This window comes from Danaus plexippus, chromosome 11 (assembly GCF_018135715.1).
Source record: "Danaus plexippus chromosome 11, MEX_DaPlex, whole genome shotgun sequence".
In the NCBI taxonomy this organism is placed as follows: Eukaryota; Metazoa; Arthropoda; class Insecta; order Lepidoptera; family Nymphalidae; genus Danaus; species Danaus plexippus.
This window is the reverse complement of record NC_083544.1, coordinates 6,507,914-6,535,088: the sequence shown is the minus strand read 5'-3', so window position 1 is coordinate 6,535,088 and position 27,175 is coordinate 6,507,914. Positions and strand designations below refer to the sequence as shown.

At 28.6% G+C, this 27,175-nt stretch overlaps 8 protein-coding genes across 9 annotated transcripts in view; 6 read left to right on the top strand and 2 right to left on the bottom strand.

Annotated features, from left to right (window-relative positions):
- Nucleotides 1-27,175, top strand: part of LOC116766024 (uncharacterized) — a 78,676-nt gene that overhangs the window by 21,198 nt on the left and 30,303 nt on the right. The gene's annotated exons all lie outside the window — the stretch shown is intronic.
- LOC116766019 (GATA zinc finger domain-containing protein 14-like) lies at nucleotides 408-2,700 on the top strand. Its single transcript, XM_032655674.2, has 5 exons — nucleotides 408-545; nucleotides 713-853; nucleotides 1,230-1,402; nucleotides 1,585-1,665; nucleotides 1,794-2,700. Exons 1-5 carry the CDS (start codon nucleotides 408-410, stop codon nucleotides 2,533-2,535), a joined length of 1,275 nt encoding a protein of 424 aa, XP_032511565.2. The 3' UTR covers nucleotides 2,536-2,700.
- Nucleotides 3,936-6,311, top strand: LOC116766033 (uncharacterized). Its single transcript, XM_032655687.2, has 4 exons — nucleotides 3,936-3,958; nucleotides 4,730-4,861; nucleotides 5,109-5,143; nucleotides 5,221-6,311. Exons 1-4 carry the CDS (start codon nucleotides 3,950-3,952, stop codon nucleotides 5,618-5,620), a joined length of 576 nt encoding a protein of 191 aa, XP_032511578.2. The 5' UTR covers nucleotides 3,936-3,949; the 3' UTR covers nucleotides 5,621-6,311.
- LOC116765743 (osteopetrosis-associated transmembrane protein 1) lies at nucleotides 12,029-25,470 on the bottom strand. 2 transcript variants are annotated; one of them, XM_061522084.1, is made up of 6 exons: nucleotides 25,265-25,470; nucleotides 24,890-25,191; nucleotides 24,162-24,388; nucleotides 23,677-23,848; nucleotides 23,535-23,609; nucleotides 12,029-12,038 (listed from the first exon to the last, which is right to left on the bottom strand). In XM_061522084.1, exons 1-5 carry the CDS (start codon nucleotides 25,354-25,356, stop codon nucleotides 23,557-23,559), a joined length of 846 nt encoding a protein of 281 aa, XP_061378068.1. In that variant the 5' UTR covers nucleotides 25,357-25,470; the 3' UTR covers nucleotides 12,029-12,038; nucleotides 23,535-23,556. The 2 variants fall into 2 exon arrangements, with proteins under 2 accessions (XP_061378068.1, XP_032511223.2); XM_032655332.2 differs by lacking the exon at nucleotides 12,029-12,038 and having other exon boundaries at nucleotides 23,496-23,609.
- LOC116766047 (paternally-expressed gene 3 protein-like) lies at nucleotides 13,384-19,893 on the top strand. The gene is made up of 4 exons (XM_061522078.1): nucleotides 13,384-13,483; nucleotides 13,905-15,032; nucleotides 18,999-19,098; nucleotides 19,298-19,893. The coding sequence occupies exons 1-4, from the start codon at nucleotides 13,475-13,477 to the stop codon at nucleotides 19,408-19,410; spliced, it is 1,350 nt and encodes a 449-aa protein (XP_061378062.1). The 5' UTR covers nucleotides 13,384-13,474; the 3' UTR covers nucleotides 19,411-19,893.
- Nucleotides 19,984-21,689, bottom strand: LOC116765633 (peroxisome biogenesis factor 2). Its single transcript, XM_032655187.2, has 5 exons — nucleotides 21,529-21,689; nucleotides 21,381-21,458; nucleotides 20,878-21,303; nucleotides 20,500-20,721; nucleotides 19,984-20,137 (listed from the first exon to the last, which is right to left on the bottom strand). The coding sequence occupies exons 1-5, from the start codon at nucleotides 21,559-21,561 to the stop codon at nucleotides 20,051-20,053; spliced, it is 846 nt and encodes a 281-aa protein (XP_032511078.1). The 5' UTR covers nucleotides 21,562-21,689; the 3' UTR covers nucleotides 19,984-20,050.
- Nucleotides 22,049-23,540, top strand: LOC116765744 (chromatin modification-related protein MEAF6). The gene is made up of 4 exons (XM_032655333.2): nucleotides 22,049-22,346; nucleotides 22,465-22,668; nucleotides 22,743-22,779; nucleotides 22,975-23,540. Exons 1-4 carry the CDS (start codon nucleotides 22,206-22,208, stop codon nucleotides 23,403-23,405), a joined length of 813 nt encoding a protein of 270 aa, XP_032511224.1. The 5' UTR covers nucleotides 22,049-22,205; the 3' UTR covers nucleotides 23,406-23,540.
- LOC116765658 (gonadal protein gdl) lies at nucleotides 25,894-27,048 on the top strand. The gene is made up of 4 exons (XM_032655221.2): nucleotides 25,894-26,073; nucleotides 26,326-26,486; nucleotides 26,699-26,829; nucleotides 26,900-27,048. Exons 1-4 carry the CDS (start codon nucleotides 25,982-25,984, stop codon nucleotides 27,035-27,037), a joined length of 522 nt encoding a protein of 173 aa, XP_032511112.1. The 5' UTR covers nucleotides 25,894-25,981; the 3' UTR covers nucleotides 27,038-27,048.

Below are 27,175 nucleotides of genomic sequence, written 5' to 3'. Positions count from 1 at the left end.
GTGGATGGATAGTTTTTTATTAGATTATTTAATAACTATATGTTCATAACTGTATGTTAATTTTATAAGTAATTAGAGGCATCAACAACCGATTGATGAAAATGTTAAACGTAAATTTTTATGTAAACCAATGTTTTTATTTACGTAAATTTCTTAACAGTTTTTGCCTTATGTTATTGAAGTTTAATTATTAGCATAATACTGAAATTTATATATCATATATTGTTTATGGAATTAAATTCTAAAGATAACTGTGAGGAAAACTGAGGGTAACATATAAATGACATTTAATAGCCAAATATTTATATTTCTATGCAAAGCAAAAAAATGTGTTATCAATATAATAATTATAATTACATTACTTATTACTACTACTGAAATAATCTACTTTTTAATCAATCCGTAACATGAATACGGACACGTCTATTAACGCTCAAATCGTGAACCAATATAATTGGTCAAGGAAAGTAGAGAGTGAAAAAGTAACATCCCTGTGTATATATAGACCTGATAGCACACTATCAGTTAAGTTGGCATCAGGTATCGTGGGTGTAGCCTATTGTTAATTATGTTTTGGAAGGTAATTTAAATCGTGAGAATCTTTTATACAAGAAATTCAATATACATACATATGAATCCATAAATCATAAAGAGAGGAAATTTATTTAATTTCAGTTATATAAATTGTATAATATTTAATAAAAATATTCAGATTGTGTTGGTGATGGGCGTGGCTGCCTGCGTGCAAGCTGCAGAAGATGCTGTGTCTGAACAAAGAGTTGTTTTGCATCTTCGGAAGAATACAGCCATCCATACAAGCTCTGAAGGCAAAGAGAAAAATCATATGGATAAAGTAAGCTAAATCTATATTATTAGTACTTCAAAGTCACGAGACAGTTAAAGCAACAACCAATACAAAAGATTCATATCTTAATTTGGTTGGTATATTCAATTTTGGTTTATTTCTTGAAAATAAAAGTTGTATTATTAATAATATAAAAGATTTAATAACAAACTGGTTATAAGTTACAAACAAGTTACTTATATATTGCGTAGGTAATACAAATTGTTTTTGTACCGTGGAAACGACGGATAACACAATCAAATTAGCATTTTATTAAACTTTATAATACTTTGAGGTTTCACATACATTGTATATAATGATAAATATTTCATTGTTATCTATATATTTACTACAATCGGTTTAATTTTAAATATATTTGTTTCAGGAAGAATCGTATCCATCTTATGAATTTTTCTACAAAGTGAAGGATCCGCATACTCGTGATATAAAGGGTCAACATGAAGAACGAGATGGTGACAAGGTTAAGGGTAACTATTGGCTCATTGAACCCACTGGCCGCAAAAGGACTGTCAAATACCATTCTGACGATCATATTGGGTAAGATATATTTTTGTTTTAACTATGTACTCAAAACAATACAGCCCTATTTAGCTTTTACTTTTTACAAAATGCAGTTAAAGTATCTTAATTTATTGTTTATAATTCCGATTAAAAATATTTAACAAATTCACATTTGTCAATAATGAATAAAATATTTATTTTTTATTTTTATTTTTCAGTTTTAATGCCAATGTAGATTTTTCTGAAAATGGATATCCATTGCATCAAAAAGACCAGAACGAAAAAGAAGAACACAATGAGTAAGCTCTCAACTAATTTATTTCTTAAATATTAAAAAATATTACTATGGAAACTTTTACAAGTCAATTCATTAAGTTTAAATAAAAAAAATTAGATTAATAAAAAACTTATTTATATTTGATTGCAGAAAGAATAATCACCAAGAAAACTATGTGCAAAATTATGAGGTAACCGAGATTATTGAAAAAGAAGAAATGATAAATTTAGAAAAAAATGAAGGGAATGAAAACAATAATGAACAAGAAAAGAATGAGCCAAAAATGAATGAACAAAAAAATATTAACAACGAAGAAAATGAATTAAAAAATCAAGAGGAAAATATTGTTAAAGAAGGTAACAATTCAGCGGAAAAAAACAAAGAAGAAACTAACAATGAAAATAAAGTGCAAGTAGCTGATGCAGGTGATAATAACGAAGCCTTAAATGAAAAAGCTCCGCAAGAATCAGATGAACATTGTAAATGTAATGAACGCCACAAAAAGGATCATGGCAGTCAAATAAATAATAAAAGAAGGGACGCTAACAGTGATAGGGAGATGAGAACACGCAGTAAACGCAGAAACAATGACCGCGGCGTTAACAGTAAGAAAATAAATAATTTAGAAACGCTTAAAACTATTGAATCCGATCAAAAGAATTATGGAAGATCGAGGGCAAACATTGTAAAGAAAAATATAGAAAGTGAAAACTTAAACGATGCGGAAAAGAAATTTGAAAGCTCCGATTATGGCAAACGAACACATGAAGTGGAAAACAGTACTGTAAAAGAATCTGACCCTGTCGATCAAAATGAAAATGAAGACAAGTATCAGCATCGTATCCTCATTCATCATCCAAAAAATGTGAAAGCGTTGGCAAAGAGAAATTAGTTATAGTTTAAAATTTACTTTAAATAAGGTATCAACAAAAAAATTACTTGACTGAATGCAACATTCTGTTAATGACGGATGAAAGGTATTATTTAATTTAAGTAATAAATTTACATGGGATACATAGCATTCCCGTTTTAATATAGAATATTGCAAAAATAGACTTAACTGAAAAAGAAATAAAAATAATAATATAAAATTATATACATACTTTTTTATTTGGTCTACAAAAATTGGTATGGTTTGTATTTTTTAATTTTGAATGACCAATATCATTGAAAAAACAACACAAAACGTAAATACTTCATATTCCGTAACACAGTAAAAATATTAAAAATCAAAGAAAAAAAAATATTTTTAAGACTTAAATGCCTAGACGAAATTAAGTAAAAAACTGTAACTCATTAAACTAAACTGATCAAAAATTATACGGACCCATTTAGATGATAAACTTTCTATTCCAAAAGTAAATATTGAATACTATTTAAAAATAAGAAATTCATATTCAAACAGATAATAATATAAAATCGAACGAAAAAAGCCCATGTTTATATGTCAAATAATAATAAAAAAATTCATTTGTCTAAGGACATGCAGATAGAGTAAATGTTAATATTGAATAAAGTGAAAGGAACACTAAATTAATAATTTCCAGTTAATTAACATAATATCGTCGTTCCTTTTTTAAACTTCAAAAACAATACACTGTAATATTCAACTCGATAATATATATACTAATCATTATTACTACTCCGCCTAAAAAGGTTATTTATGTTACAGTGGATTTTTTTTCAGTACTTAATTTAATTTCACTCCTTATGAGATCCATTACATTTGATTTTATGACTCTAGTGAACTGATGCCTCCGTTTTTATTAATTTACATGTAAATCAAACGTGTTTTTCAAAGAAATATCTTTATTTTTCCTTTAACCCAAATATTAAATCAGAGTAAATTCAACATGTTTACACGATTTGCCAAGGAACGTCTTGGACCAAGAAAACTATATTTTGTAGAAGTAAATTTGTTTTACTCATTTGTTTTTTCCTCTTAAAAATAACCAAGTTCAAATTTAACTTGGAATTTTGGTGAATAGTTTTAGTTCATTTAAGCGAATGCAACAACAAGTGAAACAATAGAGTAGAGAGATTAATCAGCAAATTAAATGGTTTTGAACCGAAGGACCATCAATTTGTATTATTTTCAATATGAGTTTTTATAACATTGTTTGTAACTACAATAAGAATTTTGGTATAATAGTAACCGTAGACATAAATTAATTTAAAATTATTAAATTTAACAACACACATCCTTAAAATTATAGAACACGCAAATCCGGTATAAAAATTTAAAATTATTAGTACTGAGAAGTTGTTTATTAAATCAGTCGGTTTCACATTGTTCATCATTCAACATGGCTAAGGTAAAATTTTTATCCTAATAAGTAAAATTTAACTTTATTTTTCTATATTATTTTGAGTTGAATTTGATTTGTCACTGTTGCCTTACATCAAACTTCTTTCTTTGACCTTATGATTTGTTTAATACCAAAATATAATGATATCTAAGATTTGTACATGTACATATTCAGATTAAACTAAGTTTTTCCGGTACTACGCGCTTTTTAAAACGCTTTTTTAGCTTGGCTTGTATGTATATATGTATGTACATATGTTTGTATCTATGTATGTATGTTACAGAATCTTTGAGCTTAATTTTCACCGGTTTCAATTTGAAACTTTGCATACGTATTAAAGACCGATGACAATGCAATAATTAGATTACAGTTTTCCATTGTCCTTATCAGGATCGCCAGGATTAATGAATTCTTATATAGTTCCTCTGTAGTGGAGTGAGAGAGATAGAGCTAGTGCCCGGTCTGCGCATGTCTGCAGTTAAATAATAGTTTATAAAAACACGCTGTTATAGCTAATCGAACTATAAAATAGAAACTAATATTCAATTACAAAGATATTATATTTCAGTAGTAGAAGGTCAAAGAATCATTCAAAATTAACCACCTCGAAATAAAATTATAATAAAATTTAAGATATCAGAATAATTTAATTTAGAATAAAAAGCGTGGGGTGCATTTGACTACATTTAATATCTTTCCTCTCATATATAGTTGCCACTGGAATGATTGTAGGATTAAATATCAAGCGAGATTAAAACTTTAAGGTAAACTTTTTAGGTAATAATATTGGTATCAATTTTTGTGACTTGCGCTGTAGCGAAGGATTCTAAAAGCGAACCATCGTCTTTACGAGCTATGAAAAACCAAGAGTATTTGGGATCTGGATCGGATCGTGGCAAAATCGATGAAGTATGTAATTATCTTACTCATTTCTAATCAATATCGAAAATTTAACCTGTTACATTTTAAAATCACTTATTCCATTTAAAACTTTATGATCTTGTTACCAATTCTGATGTGATATATTTTTTTTTCTAAAAAGAATACGATATATTTGAGATAGAAGGTGCTTGTCTGTAACATAAATATAGAATACTCTCAAGCGACAGTGTTTTTTGCCAGGAATTTAAATTTACATAAAGTTTTACTTTTTTAGGACAAGGAAATTGAATTCACTGAAGCAGAAAATAGGTAAAAACGTAGTTATTTATTTAAAATAGTCTGAGTAATTACGTTTATATCAATTTAACGAGTAATTATTATTTTAGAATAATACAAGATGTATACAGCCCTGACTATTACGAGCCGCATATTATATTGGACTACAGATATCTGAAGACGGGCGGGAGAGGTTACGCTCGCAGTGACGGAGGGCAAGTTTTAATACTACCTAGAAGAAATCACATGCCGTCCCCTAATAACAACTATGATACACTCCTAGAATATCTCCGCTTAAAACATTTGAAAGAAATAAGTAAGCCTTACCATCCGAATTCGAGAATAAATAAAAATTACAGAGAAATTTTAATTGAAGATAGAAACTATGACATGAATAAATATATGGAAAATCCCCATCGTTATAACAGAAAAATGAGTCGACATGACGCAGAGGAAAATTTCAAATCAGACGCCGAGTTGGGCTCGTTCCTGTTAAAGCGCGAACATTAAAAAATATTATAACTTTATTGCTTCAAGTTTAATTTCTCATCAATAAAACGAGCATTTTTATCTTCAGACTTATTATGAAGGTTCTTCAATGTTATCTTCGTTACATAATATTTTCAATAAAGTTACTACAGTTTACAAGCAAAGGATAAAATTTTATGAACAGTAAAAAATCTCTGAATTGAATCAATATTAATTTAACATGGTGTTGTATATTCCATATTATAACAATAAAACATAAATATAGAAAATGTATAGAAGTGTTTTTTATGCTTTTGTATTTTACTTTTGTATTCAAATATATAAAATTGTCGAAAATCTCGTCAATGGAAAAATACTTTCGATTGATTTAATTTCATAATCGTTCAGAAATATTAATTACTTTAAACCAATTTTTTAAGAGAAAAAATATAACATGTTCTAAATCACTTCGGATATAACATTTCTAATTATTGCTTGGCATTTCCCGACAACTCAATGCGTTTTTTGTCCATACGTAACCATTTATACTGAATGCCTATGTATATGCCCTGTCGCCATCAATTTAATATTAAGACTTTTTATATACTATTTACCAGCCAGTAACATGAAAATTAAAAAGTTATACATGACAGCAGTAAAAAAATTCAATATAAATATATAAATCAAACAGTCGATTTATTTGGAAAAAAGTTTAATCGAAGAATTGATAATGTACTGGTTAGCAAATTAAAATAAATATTAAAAAATAGTTCTCTTTACGTATGACTATATGTTTATATTGTATGCATGAATGTATTTGACATTTATTCTCATAGACGTTTAGATCTCAATAAGATTAAGACATCAATCAGTTTTGATTATCAACATATTACATTTTAAGCTTACCAGCTATATAAACATTAATATTATTGTAATAGTTTCATAACACACTTCATCAACAATAATTGATGATTCACAGTTTAAACACCAATACTCATTAACATTGAGGCTATGTGATCGGTAATAAATTGTTTGTGCTCTAAGTTTGACGTTCGCCTTCGAATATGGTTCACAGTTATTAATGATATTAACTCAAGGAAATTAGGCATTAAAAACAGAAAATAATCGCCCAATTACTACAAACATTTTCAGAAAAAATATTGGAAGGCTCCCTTGACCCTTCCTTTTTCGCACCCTTTCCTTTCCGTGTTGAGAGTGTTTTTTTTTACATGACGTTCAGGGAGACCCTGCAACTGCGGGTCAGATCGGGGGCCAATCCATAATCCTGTTCACAAAAGTCGACTCTCAGTTCAGACCAAAGGCAATTTTTTACAAGATCATCAGTAGCCTTCCATCATTCCCTTCACTCCAAAACAGGCAACTCATCCGCAATAGCCTGTATGTTGCAGACGTCCATGGACGACGGTAACTACTTCCCATCAGGTAGGCCTGCTCGTTTTCCCCCTTCACCATATAAAAAAATCTGACATGAATCAGTTCGTCGCTGTAGGCTATACAATATTTATAGCTTACATAAATTCACAAATTTAAGTGTAGGTAAAATCAAAGTGAGAGGTCTAATACGTAATACACCTCCACCTGGGTCCACTTCATATGCTGATCGTATGTAGATTTGAACGTTATGTACTACTGAACCGATCAATATCCATAGCTATTTCGTGATTCTTATCGCCTCTTTATGGCACCGTTGAGACAAATTCGCGAACTATTGCAGAACAACGTCTGTTTAGAATATTTATCGAGTTGAATATATTGTCTTTTACTACAATATGACGCGTGAGATCAGGAATACATTGAATTTATATCTGATTAAATAAGAGCAAACACGTGGAGCATTCGTTTTATGTTGACTGTTACGCCAAAACTTCTAATATCTTCAACATGTTTGCTTATATACTAGAACAAAATTATTTAACCATTATTTTTCAAGACTTATTCCTTCATATATTAATATATTTATCATGATTCAAAATATCAGAGACAGAGCGACTTTTACAGATATTTTCGAGGCTGGTAACAACATTCTATCAGGTTCAATGTTTCGTAGATACCTACTGGTAGAGTAAATATAGATTAAAATGTTTATTAAAGCGATACTGTATTAACTCCAGAAGTTATATACATTTATAAGTAAAAATAAGAAATTATTATTATTATTATTAGATTAAAAATGTTTTCGTATCTTCCGTATATTTTTGTGAACGTTTCTTTTAAATTTCTAAATCTATATTCAGTTCACACTTTAAAGTATATAATAATGGCAATAATAACTTTTAAAGAATAATATATACCTTCAAATCGAAAGATTTATAGTAAAATAGATTACATAAATGTAAGCTGATTTATATATATACGTATGTAAGAAAAAAAAATATCATAACACTTTACATAATATTATAAAGGTATACCTTTCAAATTTATTGTCATGAAGCGTTGTTAATATAAATTATAAGTTATTCCTTGAACTGCTGATTGTGATATAGTGGACTAAGGCTAAGATCGTGAACAATTATATAATTATACATAGATATTACCAGTACGGCGTGACACTTGCAGTTACACAAACAATCAAACTTAATTTCTGTTTTGTTATCCTAATATTTTATAAAAAATGTTAACATTATTTTAATTTAAGATCAAGGAAAACTACTATGAGATATTACTTATATTAAAACTAAGTTATATTACTTGATTGCATGTACACAAGTATCTTATCTGTCTGTCAGTCATACTTATATACGGTGTAAATATTCGTATGCAGTTTTTTTACTATAACTTTTTACCTACGATTATAAATCTAAAATCTAATACACAACTCACAAACACCATATATTAGGAATTCTTAAAACTATTATGACTTTTACTGCTGTAATATAATGTAAATATTACCTGTTTACAGTAATATTACATAAAGCATTTTCATTAAAACTATTTACGATTTATAAATTTTATCCACATACCTTTATTAGCGAGCCATATGACGAGCATCGTCATTTTACGACACACGTCGCAGTTAAAGATGTATTTTTTTCAAATGATGCAACCAAAAATCTATGTGTCCATAAGTGGAAATGTTTCATATCACTATATCCAAAAAAAAATCTAATAATTATATTCAACAAACATAGTAAAGTTTCTTAATTATTAAAACGACTCGTGGGCATCCGATACATATTGTAAATTTATTATATTTCTAGTGTATAAATAATGTTCTATATAAGCCTTAAAACACATTTGATAGTTAAAATATGCTGGCAATGCTTTCAAGTTAACATGAAGGCATTCTATCGGATTCCTATTATAAGATCAATAAAACAGTTAAATAGAAATATAAAAATACAAAGATATTTAAATAAATGTAATTTACAGATCATTTTGTGTAACATATCTTTAAAATTAACCATAATTTTGTTCAATCTTGCACGGAACAAACTAACGTTAAACAAATGACATCTCGCATGTCCGTGATCACGGTTGCTTCAAAGTAACCGAAACGCCGAGAGTATGTAGTTTTTAAAATAGTAGTAATCCGAAAGATATTAATTTCATTTAACGTTGAACGACTTTAAAATAAACAGTAATATTATAAAGATTGTCTATTTCGGATTTACGCTCAATTAATCTAATATCGACCTTGTATTAACATTAAACATTACGTTCGGAACCTCGCGCCAGATTGCTTGCATTACGTAAACCTAATCTTATTTGAACAGTACTTTATAAAAACTGGACAATATACACAATTGATTGATTATGTTTGAAATATGTTTTCGGCTTCTGTGTCAAGTTGTTCAACATTTAAGTTAATCTTTATTATATAGACAAAAACAAGAGAGGCTTATAAAACTATATGCTTAGTGCAAGTTTGCATCGTCCGACTACATCGTAAATCTTAGCACACGATAATATCAATGTCTATGAAAATTGAAAACCAACTTAAAACGTTACGTATACAGGGTGACGGCACTAACTTATGGTAAGCTCATAGATATATTCAGACGAAATATCATATTTTCATTACTTGTACTTACCATATGTAATTTTAATAACCAGAATACCTATAGCCGGCTGAGATAAATTTTACGTAATACATAAAACTATTCTATAAATATCTGAGAAAGTAATATTCTATAATGGAGGGCGACATTGCCTTTAATAACTCGTATCCTGACTGTGATTGATGAAACAACGGTATTGTCTGAAAACTGGTTTAAATTATTTATACGTTACAACTTTTACATAATTTCTCTTTAAGGAATTGAATGACGTAATAACTGATGATATCGCGATTATTAATTAATTGGCTGTGCGATGAATGTATGGACGAAGAGGACATTTTTAATGAATTATTCTAGAAAAAAACGACACATTATGAAAATGATATATACATGAAAAAAAAAAACAAACATTAAAATTTTTTTCATTTATATTTTTCCTAATTATTATATATTCTATAAAGGTGAAGGAACATTTAGAAATGGGAACAAATAAAGGCCATGTGACCAATATGACCCTAACACTTATCTTTTATCTATAACAATGTGTATTTGTATTTATAGGGCGTTGTAAAATTTTATGACCACAATATACGCATGTGGTGTATAAGAATCGATTTAATCTTAACTAACCTCATTGGCAATTATTTCAAGTATGGTTTTATCTGTATTCAGTGAAGTTTTATTAAAAAAAAAAAAACTAGTATTCATATATTACATATTTAATAGCTCAATATTGAAATGATCTCATTTAGAGCCAGTGAGCTTTGCGCAATTTGTATAGAAGCTGCGGCTAAGCTTAGGGGCTTGGGATTATGTAACGTCAAAAGTATCTAACCTCCTTTAGCGACGTAAATTACCGCATACGGTGTATTAGAAGTTCTACAAGCTAATTCCTACATTACTTCACATATGTTTGAAGGATTATCGTTTTAGTCATATTTATCATAAATAAATTATACAAATATAAATTTATTCAAAGAAATTATCATCGATTTCAAGCAAGAAAATATAGTTGTAAACATTTCTCCGTATGTCGCTGATGTACGTATGAGGAACTTTGACCGAAATGAAATATCTACTATTAATGACATATGTTGGATATGAAATTGTCCTTAAAAAACAAACAATGTATATATAAAATTAAACATTGTCTCTTGCTGTCATTAATGAAAAGTAAAAACCTTTATGCAATTCTTTGTTGTATTTCGTCAACACGAGCATAAACGCGTGACCGCGGCAAATCTAAAAAGAGTCGCTGCAAAAAACATGACAAGGACTTCATAACACTTGGTAAAACAGCTGTCATTTGAACATTATAAACTCTATATGAACAAGTCGCTCTCATTTACTGATATAAAAAGATTTAACGTCAGATAAAAATATTGGTATCAATAAGATGCAAGCCCTGATACATTAAACGCGGCGTTTTTACGTAACGCATCACATTTAAACCTGGTCTAGGTATTGATAAGAGATATGTAATAAGATTTATGTCTAATCTACATACGCTTGATTGCTGCAATTAAATTGTTTCAGTCTAGAATGTCTGAGTTAAGAGGATTTCGTTGGCTGTTACATTTCTTATACTTTGTTTATTTATGAATGATTATATATTTATGTTACTACGTTCGACAATATATAGAAAATTTTTATTGAAAATAATATTTTCTTTTGCTGCGTAATTGTTCTCATAAAGCCTCATTTTTATTTAAAAAATCCGTTGAATTTATAACGGATTTTTGTTAGTTTTACTTTCAATTTTTATAAATAATTAATATATTAATATTTAAGAAAATTATTTCTTTATTTTATGTTTTTCTTACGTTAATTTAATTAATTAACAAAAGACGTCTTAGCTCGCGTTATCAATGATAATTTGGTTGCCAGATAATTTTAGCGATACTTATAAAATGCCGTACCTTGAAAGTTATTATTAAATATACAAATATATCAATTAAAGATTTTTATAAATTTTATCTTTTATAACAAAATTCAGAATAGTATAAAAACATTTATAATATATAATATATAATAGATTTTTTCCATTGAACACTTTGGGGTTGAATCTTGCTTTAAGAGGATTTAAAATTACATAAAAGAAAATTAACTCACAGAAATCGTAATATAAAAAAAAAACTAACAACACCAAAGAGTATTTGATTTTAAAATATTCTTTATGCTTTATTTGAACGAAACAATTATGAAAAGACCTCACACACGACCTAGGTGAAGACAAAGGACAAATTACCAATTAAACTTACTTAGTTATATAAAAAAGGGGATTAATGCCGTCCTAATGAACGACAACCTTCTATAATAAAAGTTTACTTGACAAAGTAATATTGATATAGGTACTTATATTTCGCAATTTTAATGTATGATCCACATTTCGGATCTTTGATTCGCGTCATTGAATTTATTTTATTGTTCGTGCTACATTTCATCACCATATGACTACTTGAAAAACCTCAAACAAATTTGAATCAGTTTTTTTATAATGATCGTAAGCGAAATGATCAATCGTTACAAAAAACCTCTTTTAAAAAAAAATACTCTTCAAAAATTATCTGTAAATTGTATTTTACGTTTTGGAATATTTTGAATATAGATTTAAAAAAAAATACTAATTATATTTATTTATTATTGTTACACTACCATAAAATTTGGAAAGCTTCATTTAATTAGAGATAATTTTTTAAATAGAGGTCAGAAACATAATATCACGAAATAAATCATCAACGCTAAAATGTTACTAAATATATCTATAAAATAAAGGAATATGTCACATTCGAAAAGCTAATAAAAAACAATTTACATTTGTAAATTTTAATATGCAATGTATTTATGTGGAACCTAGAATTCTTTAATATTAGATTTAATAAACCCTGTTTCCTTTCGGAAAACAATCCAAACGTTTAATATTAGAGCGAACAGAAGTAATTACATTTAATATTATCTAAATTTGTTATAAAAAGAGTTTATAATTGTAGGTCCATATTTCATTTTTAATGTATTACATTTAACTGTTTGATCTTACCCGTAAATTAACATTTAAATTCAAAGCTACAGTTCTGTGTCCACAGATAACCACACCGGAAAGATAGAGGGTCGAATAATTGAAACCTTGCTATCAAACCAATTAATTCTATAAAGTTATAAACATATCCAATTAATTCTATAAACCTACATACTTCGCTTTTGCTTCGATTGTGAAATCGTTTCTATTTTATTTGTTTAAAGCTTTTATACAGTATTTTTTTATAACTATATTTTATTAAACATGCCTCTGGGTTGTATAAAATATGTCTTAACCGGTATAGTACCTCGTCGCAGAAGATCCGCTTGATTATAACGGCTGCTTTCTTTTCGAGTGCAAGAGCTTTGGAAGCTTAAAACTCGAAGAAATAAGTAACATTTTATGGAGATGACAAACAAATCACTTAATGTTTTTTTGCTAAGTGAATAAATAAAAAAAATAAACTTATCGACTCTCATAACCTTTTATACTTATGATGAACTTAACATATCAATAAACTTTCCCTTTGGGTCAGTGGTATGAATTTCTTATAATGAATAAAAAATTCACACAGCTTCCTTAATTTAATCAGAACCGCGAGTTTTATGTGAAGTGATATTAAATATGTTTAATAGTAATTACAATATCTCAGTCCATAGTCATATATAGCCGCACCCACGTTTTGGACGGCGAATGTGAAAAAGCGGCCGTTCTTACACATATGACTTTGGTATATAAGACTTTGCCAGCTCGTTTTGCTCTCATTTCAAATTAGACTTTACCAAACACAATTAGTTCTGATATTGTGATAAAACGTGACGTTCTTTGGAATTGAAAGTGAATTCATATTCAAATTAGATAATGCAATCGGTAAGGCTTGTGTTGTTTGCTATATTTTATAACTTAACCATACCTAAATTAATATTACTATCAAAAATATTTCTTTTATTCAAAACTGTTAAAAATATTATCTTTTTGCTTACTTCATAAATCAAAAGCTTTTTTTCACCTGTTATTTGAAATCTTGATATTTCGAAGCAGTGTTTGAATACAAATCTTTTAATACATTAAAAAAGATTTCTGTTCCTGCCACTGAAATTAAATTTATTAAGAAAGCTCGACAATAACCCGCGATAAATTAACCCCGTAATTATTTTTTAATCAGTACAAAGCTTTGATGAAAAACACCCGTTTTCGTTTATATAATTAATAATATAATAAAAATGTCCTTGAAGTCGAAACAACAGATTTTTCGTAATAAATATAATTTAATTATTACTTTTCGTTTCAGATACTGCTTGTGACTATTGCATTCCTTTCAAATGCATTCGCTTATCACGATCCCGATCTTAATTACCATTTGAGTCAGGTGCAAAATATTCAAGGATGTGGTCACACTGGCTATAACTATGCAGCTCCCGCAATACAGCTATCATTACCGGAAGCAAAAGCCACAGCTGCCCCAAGACTTATTCAAGCGGAAGCGCTTTCTGCTTCTAGTGGCTACAAGAACGCCGAAGGATTCACACAAAATGTGCTTTTCCAAGAAACTCCTCAAGTCAGCTATCAGTCGCAGCCAGCTATCACATACCAAACACCAATAGCTGCAACGTATTCTGGTTACTCAGCCCAAAGGGAACAGCATGGGTATGCTACTTCTGCTGGCTTATCAGCATCTGCTACAAGAACTGTAATTCCACAAGCAACTTACGCCCAAGCTCCAATAATAGCTAAAATAACTGCAGCACCGTTGCAAGCAAAATTCACGATATCCCCACCTAGAACCACATATGTGTCCCAAAATTTATTATCGCAACAATCTACTTATAACTCCGGATCATCTGCAAGGGCATCATTAAATTCATTCAGTCACGGAGCTGGCCCAGTAGTGTCTCAAGTATATGCAGCGCCCACGGCTGGTTACACAACTTCACCGGCACTTAAAGTGCAATCGCAACAAACAGTTCTTCCAGCTTATCAGTATCAAACTGCAGCGCCGTTATCAGTGGCGCAAGTTTACAAAGCACCAGTTGGGACTCAATACTCAAGTTCTATTGTGTCTCATGATTCAGCTCCAAGTTTAACACAGTATTCTGCGCCGACTTATAGAGCTTCTAATTTAGCTCAGCAAACGGCATCGGTACAATACTCTTCTCCAGCTCATTACGTAACACAATCGGCAGTTCAATATACATCACCAGTCGCTCAATACTCAGCTCCATCTGTGACTCATTATTCTGCACCAGTCGTGACTCAATACTCAAGAGTACAGCCAGCTGTACAGGCCTCGCAATATTTAGCACCGTCAGTATCCCATCAAACAGTTTCCACTCCAGAAGTAGCTATAGCAGATATAGCTCAGGTCGTCAAGAACTCACAGAGGGCTAAAAATGTGCACACGGAATTCTTGGAGAACTACGTAAGTGTTTTATTCTCACCTATTACTTAAATTCTAAAAACAAAATTTTTTGCAGAATAAATTTTTATTTAAAGCTTTTTAAATACATTTACGCTCCACATGAAAACACACATGATTGTCGATATCGAAATTTTTGATATCGACAATCATTTATGTAACATGATTTATTTAAAATATTTAAAAAAACGTGTATAGATAGTTTCTTTCCTCGAAAAAAACCACTTTCTTTCTTAAATACTCTTATATCGATAATAAGGAGCAAGTTCATATATTTTAACTGCACAAGCTTTACAGAGGTAATGAACTTGATTTTTTAATTGGAACGACAAAACGGATAAAAAGAAAATAAGCATTATAATCTGTAATTGGAAAGGAATATAAATATCACTCTATAATTACGTTACTATTAAATTCCGTTTATTGTAATATATAGACGCAAATTGATATTTATTCTTGTAAAACACCAATTTGAGGCAAGTTACGAAAGTACATGTTTTACACTAATGATAAACTTCAATCAAGTATTGCAACCTTCCTTGTAACTAAATATACTATATCTATATTAAACCTCATTATATTTACTGCAATCGGAAGTAAATTTATGAAGAGTCGTTGACGTATAAAGTAATAATATTTTACAAATGAATATTACCTAAATCGTTTGCAACACGGTCCAAGATATTAATATCAATGAAAACATGTAATAAATTACTGAACAGTAAATCTCTTGCAGTGAATATCAAAGTAAGCTAATTAACTCAACCTTGAACGATTAAAAGACATGTTTTTATTACACCTTAGAGGTGTATATCAATTTCAACATTAAACCTGATTTGACAATCCAGTAATAGTAAATAAGACTTCAAACTATTACGACACTTTTTATTAATAGTTTTCATTTAATATCACTTATGACAGAATAAATTTAACAATTATAATCTGTATAGAATGATAAAGGCAATTTAAAATGACGAATTTATTTTATTTTATTTAAAGTGTCCTTAGACATTGAATGTCATCGAACGATATTAGTGGCACGCGTGACCAAGTTAATCGAATAATTATAGACCGAAAATGCTTTATATCATTTAGGAATATACCGGATACCCTTTCACTGCTGGAGTATTATAATATTTATATATATATATATATATATATATATATATATCTAAGAACCACCGCAAGGAAACTGGATTCCAAATGAAACAACCGCATCAAAATCGATAAATCCGTTTGAGTGCTACGATGCTACAGACAAACAAACAAACACACACATTGACGTCAAACTAATCGTACCTTCTTGCGCCCAGTGTTAAAAATAGCTGGGATGGAGTAATCAATTTCCGTTCAAGAATCATATAAGATACAAGTTTTTAACTTTTCACATGCGTTTAAATTTTATTTATAAATTGTCACTAACCTATAATTTAAACGAAATTAATCTAATATTATCTTGTTACATTCTACAGCCACATACCTGCTGTAGACAGCAGAGGTAGACCTCAAAAATATTTGAATATTCATTTTCCTTATGGACATCTCCATTGTTAGGAATAAATAAAAAAATATATAATATTCGTTATTAATTTTAAGTTCAAGAATAATGCTTTATTCGGTAATTATGTTATATTGATTAAAATATCGATTTTTTTTATTTAATAATTTTATAGATTAAATTTATACTTATAAGGAAAAAAAATTTTAGTAGCTGTCGATTGTGTAAAGTAATATTTAATTTTAATAAGTTTTATATAAAAGTTAACAAGATAAAAAAAAACTAAATAGAAATAATTTCCAAAGTATATTAAAATTTTTATCAAATGTCTTTTGTCTTTAAATTTATTTAGAAATCGCTTATTGCGTTACTAAGTTTAAAGGAATTGTATCGTTAATCATTGACCAACTTTTACTGTGCTAACCTCAGTAAATCTAATCTTGTTTGCAACTTTATTCAAATGTTAATCAACTGTTATTGCAAGTCTGTAAATATAGGGAACGAATTTCATATTTATGTAAACATACCACAAAAACATTCACATTCCATATTTAATTCATTCAATTCTAATGTTTCTAATAAAAAAATAAAGTCTTTAGTGTTATATATAAATCTTAAAATATATTGTTTGTAAATACATATTTCGTGTGAATATTACCATTCAATTAATGAGTTTGTGAAAATCAGTCACAATAATAGGTTTTTTAAAAAATACGTTTATATTATGACAATGACAATTTATTAAAAACATACGTTTATATTATGACAATGACAGTTTATTGAGACATACGTTTATTAACATAATTTATAAATTTAAACGTTAACAAAGAAGTGATTCTTATATTATCAACAAATCAATTTTTATTAATAATAAATAATTGCTATAAATAATTGTTACAAAATCAGGAACTAATTGTATTTATAGTGTAAAAGTACTTTCACTGAGCCTACATAAGATGTTATATGTTAACAGCTTGAAGTAATTGCCCACAAATTATATTACTGGCGATATTTAAGGAAGTAGTGAAGACGAAGTGACTATAAAACTCATCATCTCATTTGACGCATATTAATGACGTATAAATAAATAAAAATAACCTTTATATATGTTATAGTATAAACGTCTTATCATCACGAGTAATAATGTAAGCCAGGAAGAGGGTTTTTATAACTATGTTATCATTTTATGTCAATCAATCATTCATAGTTAATCAACTATCTATCTACTATACGAGGAAAGATATGAAATGTAGTCAAATGCACCCCACGCTTTTTACTCTGAATTAAATTAATCTGTTAATAACTTAAAATTCACTATAATTTTATTTTGAGGTGATTAACTATAAATGATTGTTTGACTCTCTACTACTGTAATATAATTTCTTTGTAATTGAAAATTTATTGTTTTTTAGTTCCGTTAGCTATAAAAGAGTGTTTTTTAAACTATTATTTAACTGCAGACATGCGCAGACCGCGCACTAGCTCTATCTCTCTCACTCCACTACAGAGGATCTATAAGAGAATTCATTAATCCTGGCGGTCCTAAATCCTAATAAGGATAATGGAAAACTGTAATCTAATTATTGCATTGTCATCGTTCTTTAATACGTATGCAAAGTTTGAAATTATCCAGACTTCGTGAAACCGGTGAAAATTAAGCTCAAAGATTCCGTTACATGCATACCTATATACATATATACAACCCAAGCTAATAAAAGCGTGTTAAAAAGTAGTTAAACATGTCAGCTTTTATCAATTTGTAAAGCACAGAAGCGGATTTGAAATTGAATGTTTGAATTATTTTAATTTTTGATTAAATATATGTAGACTTTTGTCATTGTAGACATTACATTTTATTATGTACGAAAATGTTTAAAACGCAAAGTTGAACACATTGAAGCTAGTGAAATTGATAAGGCGCTATTAATCGTAACAGGCATATGTTGAACTTGAACTCACCAATGCAAACGTAAAAGATTAAGGACACCTAGCGCTAGTGTGAATAGTTAAACTAAACAAAAACTTCTACAGTTTATAGATTAACATTTATGTTATTACGTAAATTATATAGCGTGGCAACTAGGGGTTCCAGAAAAACTACGAAACTTACATTTATGTATATTATAATAAAAATTACATATTTAAACCTAAGACTTCATGATTGCCCCGATGTTAGGATAGCAATCCCATTCCATAGCTTGTGAGGTATCAGGAATCTACTGGTTGACACGGCTTGGTGATATTTCCGCGGAGTCAGCAACGTCACTCGTTAATTGATATTTTATCCTTACAACAATGTTTCCCCGGCGATGTTCATTTATTTTTTAATATATTGCGCGTACGTAACACGTACAGAATTGTAACGTTACAAGTTTGTAATTAATAACTATTAGTATTGAAAACACTTTATTAGTAGAAATTTGTACAGTACAATAAATTTTGCCAATAATGTGAATATATTTTTCTTTCAGGACGCACATCCTCGGTATGCTTTTGAATACGGTGTAAACGATCCCCACACCGGAGACATCAAACAGCAAAAAGAAGAACGCGACGGAGATGTTGTTAAAGGTATCATATATAAAAAAAAAAAATTCAATAATTCAATATTAACAAGAACTTGTTATGTCACTTACTCAGCATGTGTCATTAAGTAAGCGTAAGAGAATTTAAGGGTAGCTTAAACAGATAATATCACGATCATTAATAATTATAAGACTCGGCCTTTCGCTTTTCGCTGTACTTACTATATGTGTATTTATTTAACCAGGTCAATACTCTTTGGTGGAACCGGACGGTTCGGTGCGAACTGTCAACTACGTCGCTGACTGGGAGACCGGTTTCCACGCTAACGTTCACAATAGCAAAGACAAGCAACACTAAAAGCTTAGCAATACCGTTCCATATATGATGTGTAACGCCGAAACTACTGTAGTCCAGTTTTTTACTAGACCTGCCAATTTTGACGTTTAATTTTTCCGTCAATTAATTATTACACAAGCGTTCGATTTGTTCAAGGAATTTCATTTTTTGCAGTACTGATTACATTTAATTAATCTAAGCGTAAATATTTTTTTTATTGCAAAATGTACGCATTTTTTTTTATTTTATCCGGGTTTTAGGATCTCTGTGTTGCTTAAAGTCAATTTGTCTACTTTGTTTCGCGCCTTAGTTTAGAAGAACATAACGCTTATTATTAGAATGTATTTTTAGCCTTAAAGTTATTAGGAATAAGAATCTATCATGAAACAATAATGTCGGTTTAAGAATATACTCTCTAGTAAAGTATTGATCTATTATCAAACACAAATGTACTGTGTACTACTTAAAAATTTTATTTTGTTTTTTGCTTAAAATGTATTATTATTTTCCATCAAAAAAAGTCTGAATTTTGTAAATATTGTTAAAAAAAAAACTTAAATATTTTAATAAAATAAAGCAAGAATAAAAATAAACTCTTATTCATTTTTTTAATATCACAACCCTTACACAATAAATAACTTTATATATTTAGATATAATTATTACATTGCCACGATGTATTTGGTAACTTCTTTTCCATTGTAATCACATTTTGGACATGTAAAATCTGGATCCGCAGTCTTATTAGCCTGAAACAAAGAGAAAAATATGTTTTTTTTTATTGATATTGTCTTAGAAAATTCTTATTTTTTATAACTTATAACTAAAATATAATTTTTCATTCATCATTCACACTAATAAATAAATACATGCTAGGATTTTGTACAGGTTTTTACTATGGTAGAATGGTTTATAAATATTTACTTCATTATAATGTAACTTGTCAATAGTTGCTTATATTATTGTCTGTGAAAACAAAAAAATCTAATAAAGATTATTTTCTTCAAGATAGTGTTAAATTAAATGATATACCTTACTAAAGATAAAATGTAATTTTATACAAAATATAATTTTCATTTCTGCTTTAATATATTTTAACACACATACTTACCGAGAGACAGTAATAGCAAAATATGTGTGAGCAGCCCATAATGTGTGGCAGAACAGGTTTTTCATTGCAAAATGCACATGTTGTGTTCAAAGTCATTGTTGCTTGACTCGCCGAGGCTTTGTATGATTTACGATTTTTCCACCACATATACTTCAATATTGTGGTCATTCTTTGTTTTAAACCAAACATATTTACTAATGATAGCACCGTTCCTATAAGTTCCTGTAATGTTTGTAATTTTTCTATATATACATAAACAATTATATGTTGACTATATATAGTAACAGGTTTGTATATTGTTGATTGATAACTCTAAAGTCTAAGTGCTTATGAAGAACTAGAAATACAGTTTTCTTTTTGCAAGTAGTATACACTTACAATAAGATTATGCCATAACAATTCCCGAGTCCAAGAGAAGTCAGTGAGGTCCTCCCTTGTCAATTTATCTGCTGTCAACTCTAATCCAAGAATAAAATCTATAAGAGCAGGGTGTTTCCCACTTTGTATGAAACGAAGAAAATTTAAAATGTCACCTACTAGCTGGAATGTTTCTATTTTAGATAGAAAGTTCTGCACTCGGGTGTTAGATGTAAAACTATATAAAGCTCTATCTCTTAGATACTTTAACCCAATAGCATACACAAAATACCAGTACAATTTGCTTCTAGCAAAATTATCTGGTTTATATTTTAAAGAAAGCATTTGCTGACCAAAAGTGCTTTTATTAGTTTTCACCGAATTTAAAAATAGCCATGTCCGAATTGACAAGTCGATTTCAGGAAGAATAGGCTGGAGAAGGCCGGGCTAAAAAGTAAGTAAAAGTGCTAAGTAACCTGAATTATGAAAAAATAGAAAAGGTAAATGAAATCACACCAAAATACCTCAAAATATTTCGTAGCTTGAAAAATTTTTTGCTTAAATAGTTCTTCCAATTCGGTATCTAATTGTAAAGAATCCAACTGAAATAGATGTTTAGAAATGTTTTATTTTATTTCTCTAGAACTACAAATAACATAACATTTAGCATACCTGGGTCACCCTTGGGATGTAAGTAATAGACATTTTAAATTATATTTATTTATTTTCAAAATTAGAAAAATATAAAATGTTTATATCCCTGTTTAATACAAAAAATATGATAAAAACATGAAAATGTCAACATTTCATTGACAAATGTCAACAATAAAAAAGTTACAAAACATCGACAGAATTAATAACATATTAACGAATTGTCATTAGACTTTGAAACATTACTTAAATAATCAAAATTAAAACAAATATATTTGAAGTCCTAAAAAGTGATATTAGTGTTAAATTTCTATTTAAACAACTAAATATGTATATTGCTTGTTTTTATAAGTATACATTGTGTAAATTATCCACTATTTAAAAACAATTTGATATTTAACTTTTGAACATAAAATTACTCATAAAAATTAAATTAAAAGATTTGATTATTAAACAGTGCATACATTTGTATGAAATGAAATTAAACAATGAAAAATATGTAAGACTGGTAAGTACTAAGTAGTAACGTCAATGTCAAGTTACAAATAAGGCATTAGGCAAAATGGAGATTTGATGAAAAGCAGCACAATAGTAATAGTTAGTGTTTCACGATTTTAGCTTATTACAGAACAATTTAGCCATATATCGTGATTATTAGTACATGTTTTAATAAGAAGCTAAACAAAGAAGGCTTCGAAATGGTTGTTTCACCGCAAAGTCCTGCCAGCGATACCCAAAGCGTTCAAGCTAAAAAAATCAATATGGCCTCGAAACAAACATCAGTTGCAGACACAAGAGCTGAACTGGCAGAATTGGTGAAACGAAAGGCGGAAGTTGCTGTTAGTAATCAAATTTGGGGTATAGAAGAATCTTAACAAAATGCAAACAGTGAAATTATTTACTTTCAATTTATCTTAGTTTTGTTGACATGTATTTATTAATTTTTTTTTTAACCAGGAAACGTTAGCTAACTTGGAAAGACAAATTTATGCATTTGAAGGTTCCTATTTGGAAGATACACAACTATATGGTAATATCATTAGAGGCTGGGATAGATATCTAGCCACAAATAAAAGTACAAACTCTAAGGCTGATAAAAGAAATAGAAAATTCAAAGAGGCTGAAAGATTATTCTCAAAGTCTTCCATTACTTCCATGGCGGTAATATCTATATTAATAATATCTGTTAAATTTATTTTTATATCTTTAAAATACTAAAAAAAGGTCTATTTTAGGCTGTAAGTGGACTTGTTGATCCTGCTGAAGCCAAAAGTGAGTATTTGAATAATTATTAATTTAAACAATTTATATTGATTTGTGACTGAAATATTGTGTTTTATTAAGGACTTTATTTCTTTGATTTTCTAAGATATGAATGCCAGAAACTTCATATTTTGTATTAATTTGTTGTTTATGAGTTGTTGTTTGTTATTATAAGCATGCAATTTTTTTTTTCTTGATTTACAGATGAAAGAAATAGTGAAACAGAATCTCAGACAAATGAAGATTCATCTGATACTCAATTAAGTGGAGTAAATATTGGTAACTTAAATCATACAACTATACATGGCTCCACTGAAAGTATTGCATCAAAACCTTCCGGTAAACAACACACTAATGGCGGAATTGAAAAGAGCCTAAATAGTTCAATCACAAAACAGAGCATTACTCAGAAAATTGCTTCATCGAGTAGCGTGTTACAAAAGGCTTTTGGAAGTGAAAGCAAGATGTTATCTGCTGTCGGCCTGGATAGTAGACCTGGGACACCTAAAGATAAAGATATTGGCTTAATGAACAAAGGTGACACAACACCAAACTCATTGAAACATAAATTGTCCAACAGCAGTAACAATAGCAACATTAAAAAAAATAACAACAAAAAGGCCAGGCACAGATAATAACAAGTCGACAATAATTTAAAACAATTTAAGTACTTAACATGCTGTGTACTTGGATACCAATTTTATGATTAAATAATTTATGTTCAGTAAAAATATAATTTTATTTATTATATAGAAGTTACATTCACAATATCTTTGGTAAAGTTTTTCAATCACTCCTGCTATCCATTGTCCGTAATATAGATTGTTTAAATCTAGATTCTGAAACAATAGTGTATTATTAGTGATATATCGATATTACATAAATAGCAAAAATATAACTACTTACGCTTCAAAACATTTGGTAAATCTCTAATAGGCCCACAAAAACGGACAGATAAATAGTATAGGATTGGTAAAAAGGATATAAATCCAGCACAGCATAGAAATGCTATTTCAGGAGTCCTTCGAAGATTGCAGCAATTTAGAGTCTTACTCCATATAGATCTGGTAGCATTCATCTATCAAAAAAAAAAAGATATGAATAATTTAATACAGCTGACACAAACAATATACAACATATATTATAAAATATGAGTTTATTCTTAAAAAAAATTGAATTTAAACTACTTTCCCAGTTCATAAATGTAATACAAAAAGTTTATTAATGGCAAACTCAGAAGTAAATTTAAATAATTTTTTTAAACTAAACTAAACTCAACACATTTTGTAAAAAACTTTTTAGTAGCTTATCATTAATGTAATGCCACATTATGATGAAATTAAAAAATTTTGTAATACAAAGGAAGGAAATGCTAATGAAAATTTATTTACCGAATCCACTATATCCATACAAACACTATCAACTCCAATGGAATCTGTACTTAAAGTCTTATAGAATCCATCCAATTGCAAATATGACTGCATGCATCTATTGCATACATCACTGTCCTCGGCAAGCATATTCTTTACGATACAGTTCATTGTCTCATTGTATATTTTGTGGAAGTGTTTAGTTTCATTTCTAAGAGATGGTTTGCCATCAATCCAATCAAAGCATCCTAAAAGTTTTTAGTATAGAAGAACATCAATATCTTAATATTTAGTTACACCAAATATTGTAGAAAAGTTTTAGTGATGAAAATAAAATTTCATGCTTTTAGATAAATAATTTTAATTTAATTCCTAAAAGAAATAAAGGTGACTCATATTGGAAAATAATTATTGCAAGAACTAAGATCAAAACCTGAGAAAAACTATATCCCAGTGTTATGTATTGTACTCTCTAATCCTTAAACAGAACTGCAGGTGACTCATCAATTAGATTTTTTTTTTAAATATTAATACATTATGATTTATAATTATTCATTGCCATTTAAAAATATTAGTGATTTTCTGTGCTTAAAACCGAACTTTTGTTTTTAAATGTAACAGAGTTATTTGGAGATTAAAAGATTTCAGACACTCCCATCAGTATTAAACATACTGCACAGTGCACATGACAGTAAATTTTAATTTCCAATGTTATTTAGTTTAGAAAATATTATATAGCAAACACATACCATTACAATTTCCTTTATCCCACATGGACAGAATATTGTCGTGATACTCCTGTATAACATTTAATCTATCATGTGAACCAAAAAATGCCATACAAGTGGTTCCATTTATGGGTGTATGTTGTAACTCGTGATATTTATCACGAAATTTCACATAATTCTCAACACATCTTTCACAGAGCGTTATTGGTCTTGCATTGAGGATTGAACAAAAAGTTAAATTGGATGCATGCTGAGCAAAGTCATACAACATATCATAACACTCATCAGGATATTCTGATAAATATCCTCGAACATCCTGTTGACTAAAAATAATAACATAAAATATTGAATCGAAATTAAGTAAACATAAAACAAAGAATAGGAAAATGTACTTACATTAAAAAGTTAGAACTTATTGGAGTTTTTATACTTAACTTTCCATCCAAGACAGAAATGTAATAAAAAAAAATTAGTAAAGATCTCAGCATTTTTGATTTAAAATCTAATAAGATTGCTGTATTACATATATATTCTAAAACAAAATATAATATTTTTCCACTATCATCAATATTTAAGATTGGTAAACTGACTGCTTAATTACGCATTCTATTACTGTCAAAAACAAAAATATACAACTGTGATTGCAGTAAGGACACTACTTAGTACACATTATTAAAATATTTAATATAAAATGAAAAATTATTATTAAACATAACAGTGTAAAAACTATAAGATTATTTTAGGTTCTTTCAAAAAAATATATAACAAGAATGGACAACATATTAAATTGTACTCCGTTGCATGGAATGGAATTGAGTAAGTTTTGAATAAATTTCGAATCAGCTTGGTTAATTTTCGTATCATAAAATTGTATAGACATTTTTATAAGATAAGTGATCAACAGGTTCAAAAAATCAATTTTTTTATTTCGTCAACTTATGTATTATGACAACCGGCTTTTACAATTTATAATAAATATTCTTATGTCAAACGTCAAAATATCGTTCGTACTTCGTAGTTTCATACATTTATTATTGTTTAGAGGAGCATTTTATTCGAAGTTGTGATGATAAAAAATTGTTTTGTAGCGCTCTTATAATTTGAAAAACAAAAATGGATGTAATGGAACCTACACCGGAGGCATTACAAAGAAAATTATATTTCCTTTTAGAACAATTACAGGAAATGGCGAGAGAATTGCCGCCGTAAATATAATTAATATAAATCATCATTCAATATAATATAAAAAAATAAATACCTAATATGTATATTTTACTCTTCCTTGTTGGTTGTCTGGAAGAGATCGCTTCATAGCGATAAGGCCACCAAGTTGTACATTTCTATCTAATGTAATCCTAATAATTGTTTATTTGAGGGTGTACAATAAAGAATATTATTATTATTATTTTATAATCAATAACTAAAACTGATTTATTTTATGTACTGATTTCTTTCAGCAAATACCAAATGAGGGTACCAATTGAACTCCTATCTGGGTTAGCAAACTGTCTTCTTAATGATACAGTTTTTGAAATAGTCAAAGGTTTAATGGAAATACAACATGTTACTGAAAAGCATCTGTTTCAACAACGACTACAAATAATAAACAAGCATACTTGTAAGTTTTATATAGGATGGAAATAAAACTATAATAATTGTCCTTTGCAAGTTATTAAACTAGCAACTTCTTATGATATTTCATACAAATGATTTTAAATTACCTTGAGTGTATTATTCCTTATATATTTACAATTAGTAAAAAAGATGTAAAAAATAAATACCTACTTTTTGCATTTGTCATTTTATTAAAAAGGATTGCTATAATTTCAGTAGAGATTCAAGAAATGATAAATACTACAACTCCAGAGCAACAGGAATCTAAACGGAATGTTTTATTACGTAGACATAAGGAAGAACTAAAACAAGCAGATATGAAATTAGTCATACAATTGGATCAAAAGGTGTTTTTTATTTAAATATATATTTATATGGAGTTTTGAATCAGTTTCATTAATGCTTTAATTATTTTAGGTCAGTGATCAACAAGATACTCTAGAAAAAGCCGGTGTTCCAGGATTCTTTGTTACGAGCAAACCTATAGAGATTAAAGTGCAAATGTATCTATTGGACTTTATTTTAAGACTGAGTAAAATGGATATACCGCATTAAGTTTTTGTTTCTAGGCTTTTTTAAATAATTATTCTAAGTTCAATCATATATTCAACACTTAAAATATTATTTTAAGTAAATGAATATTTGCGAAAATCTTAGATCTCATTATATTATTTTAAGTGTTGAATATACTTT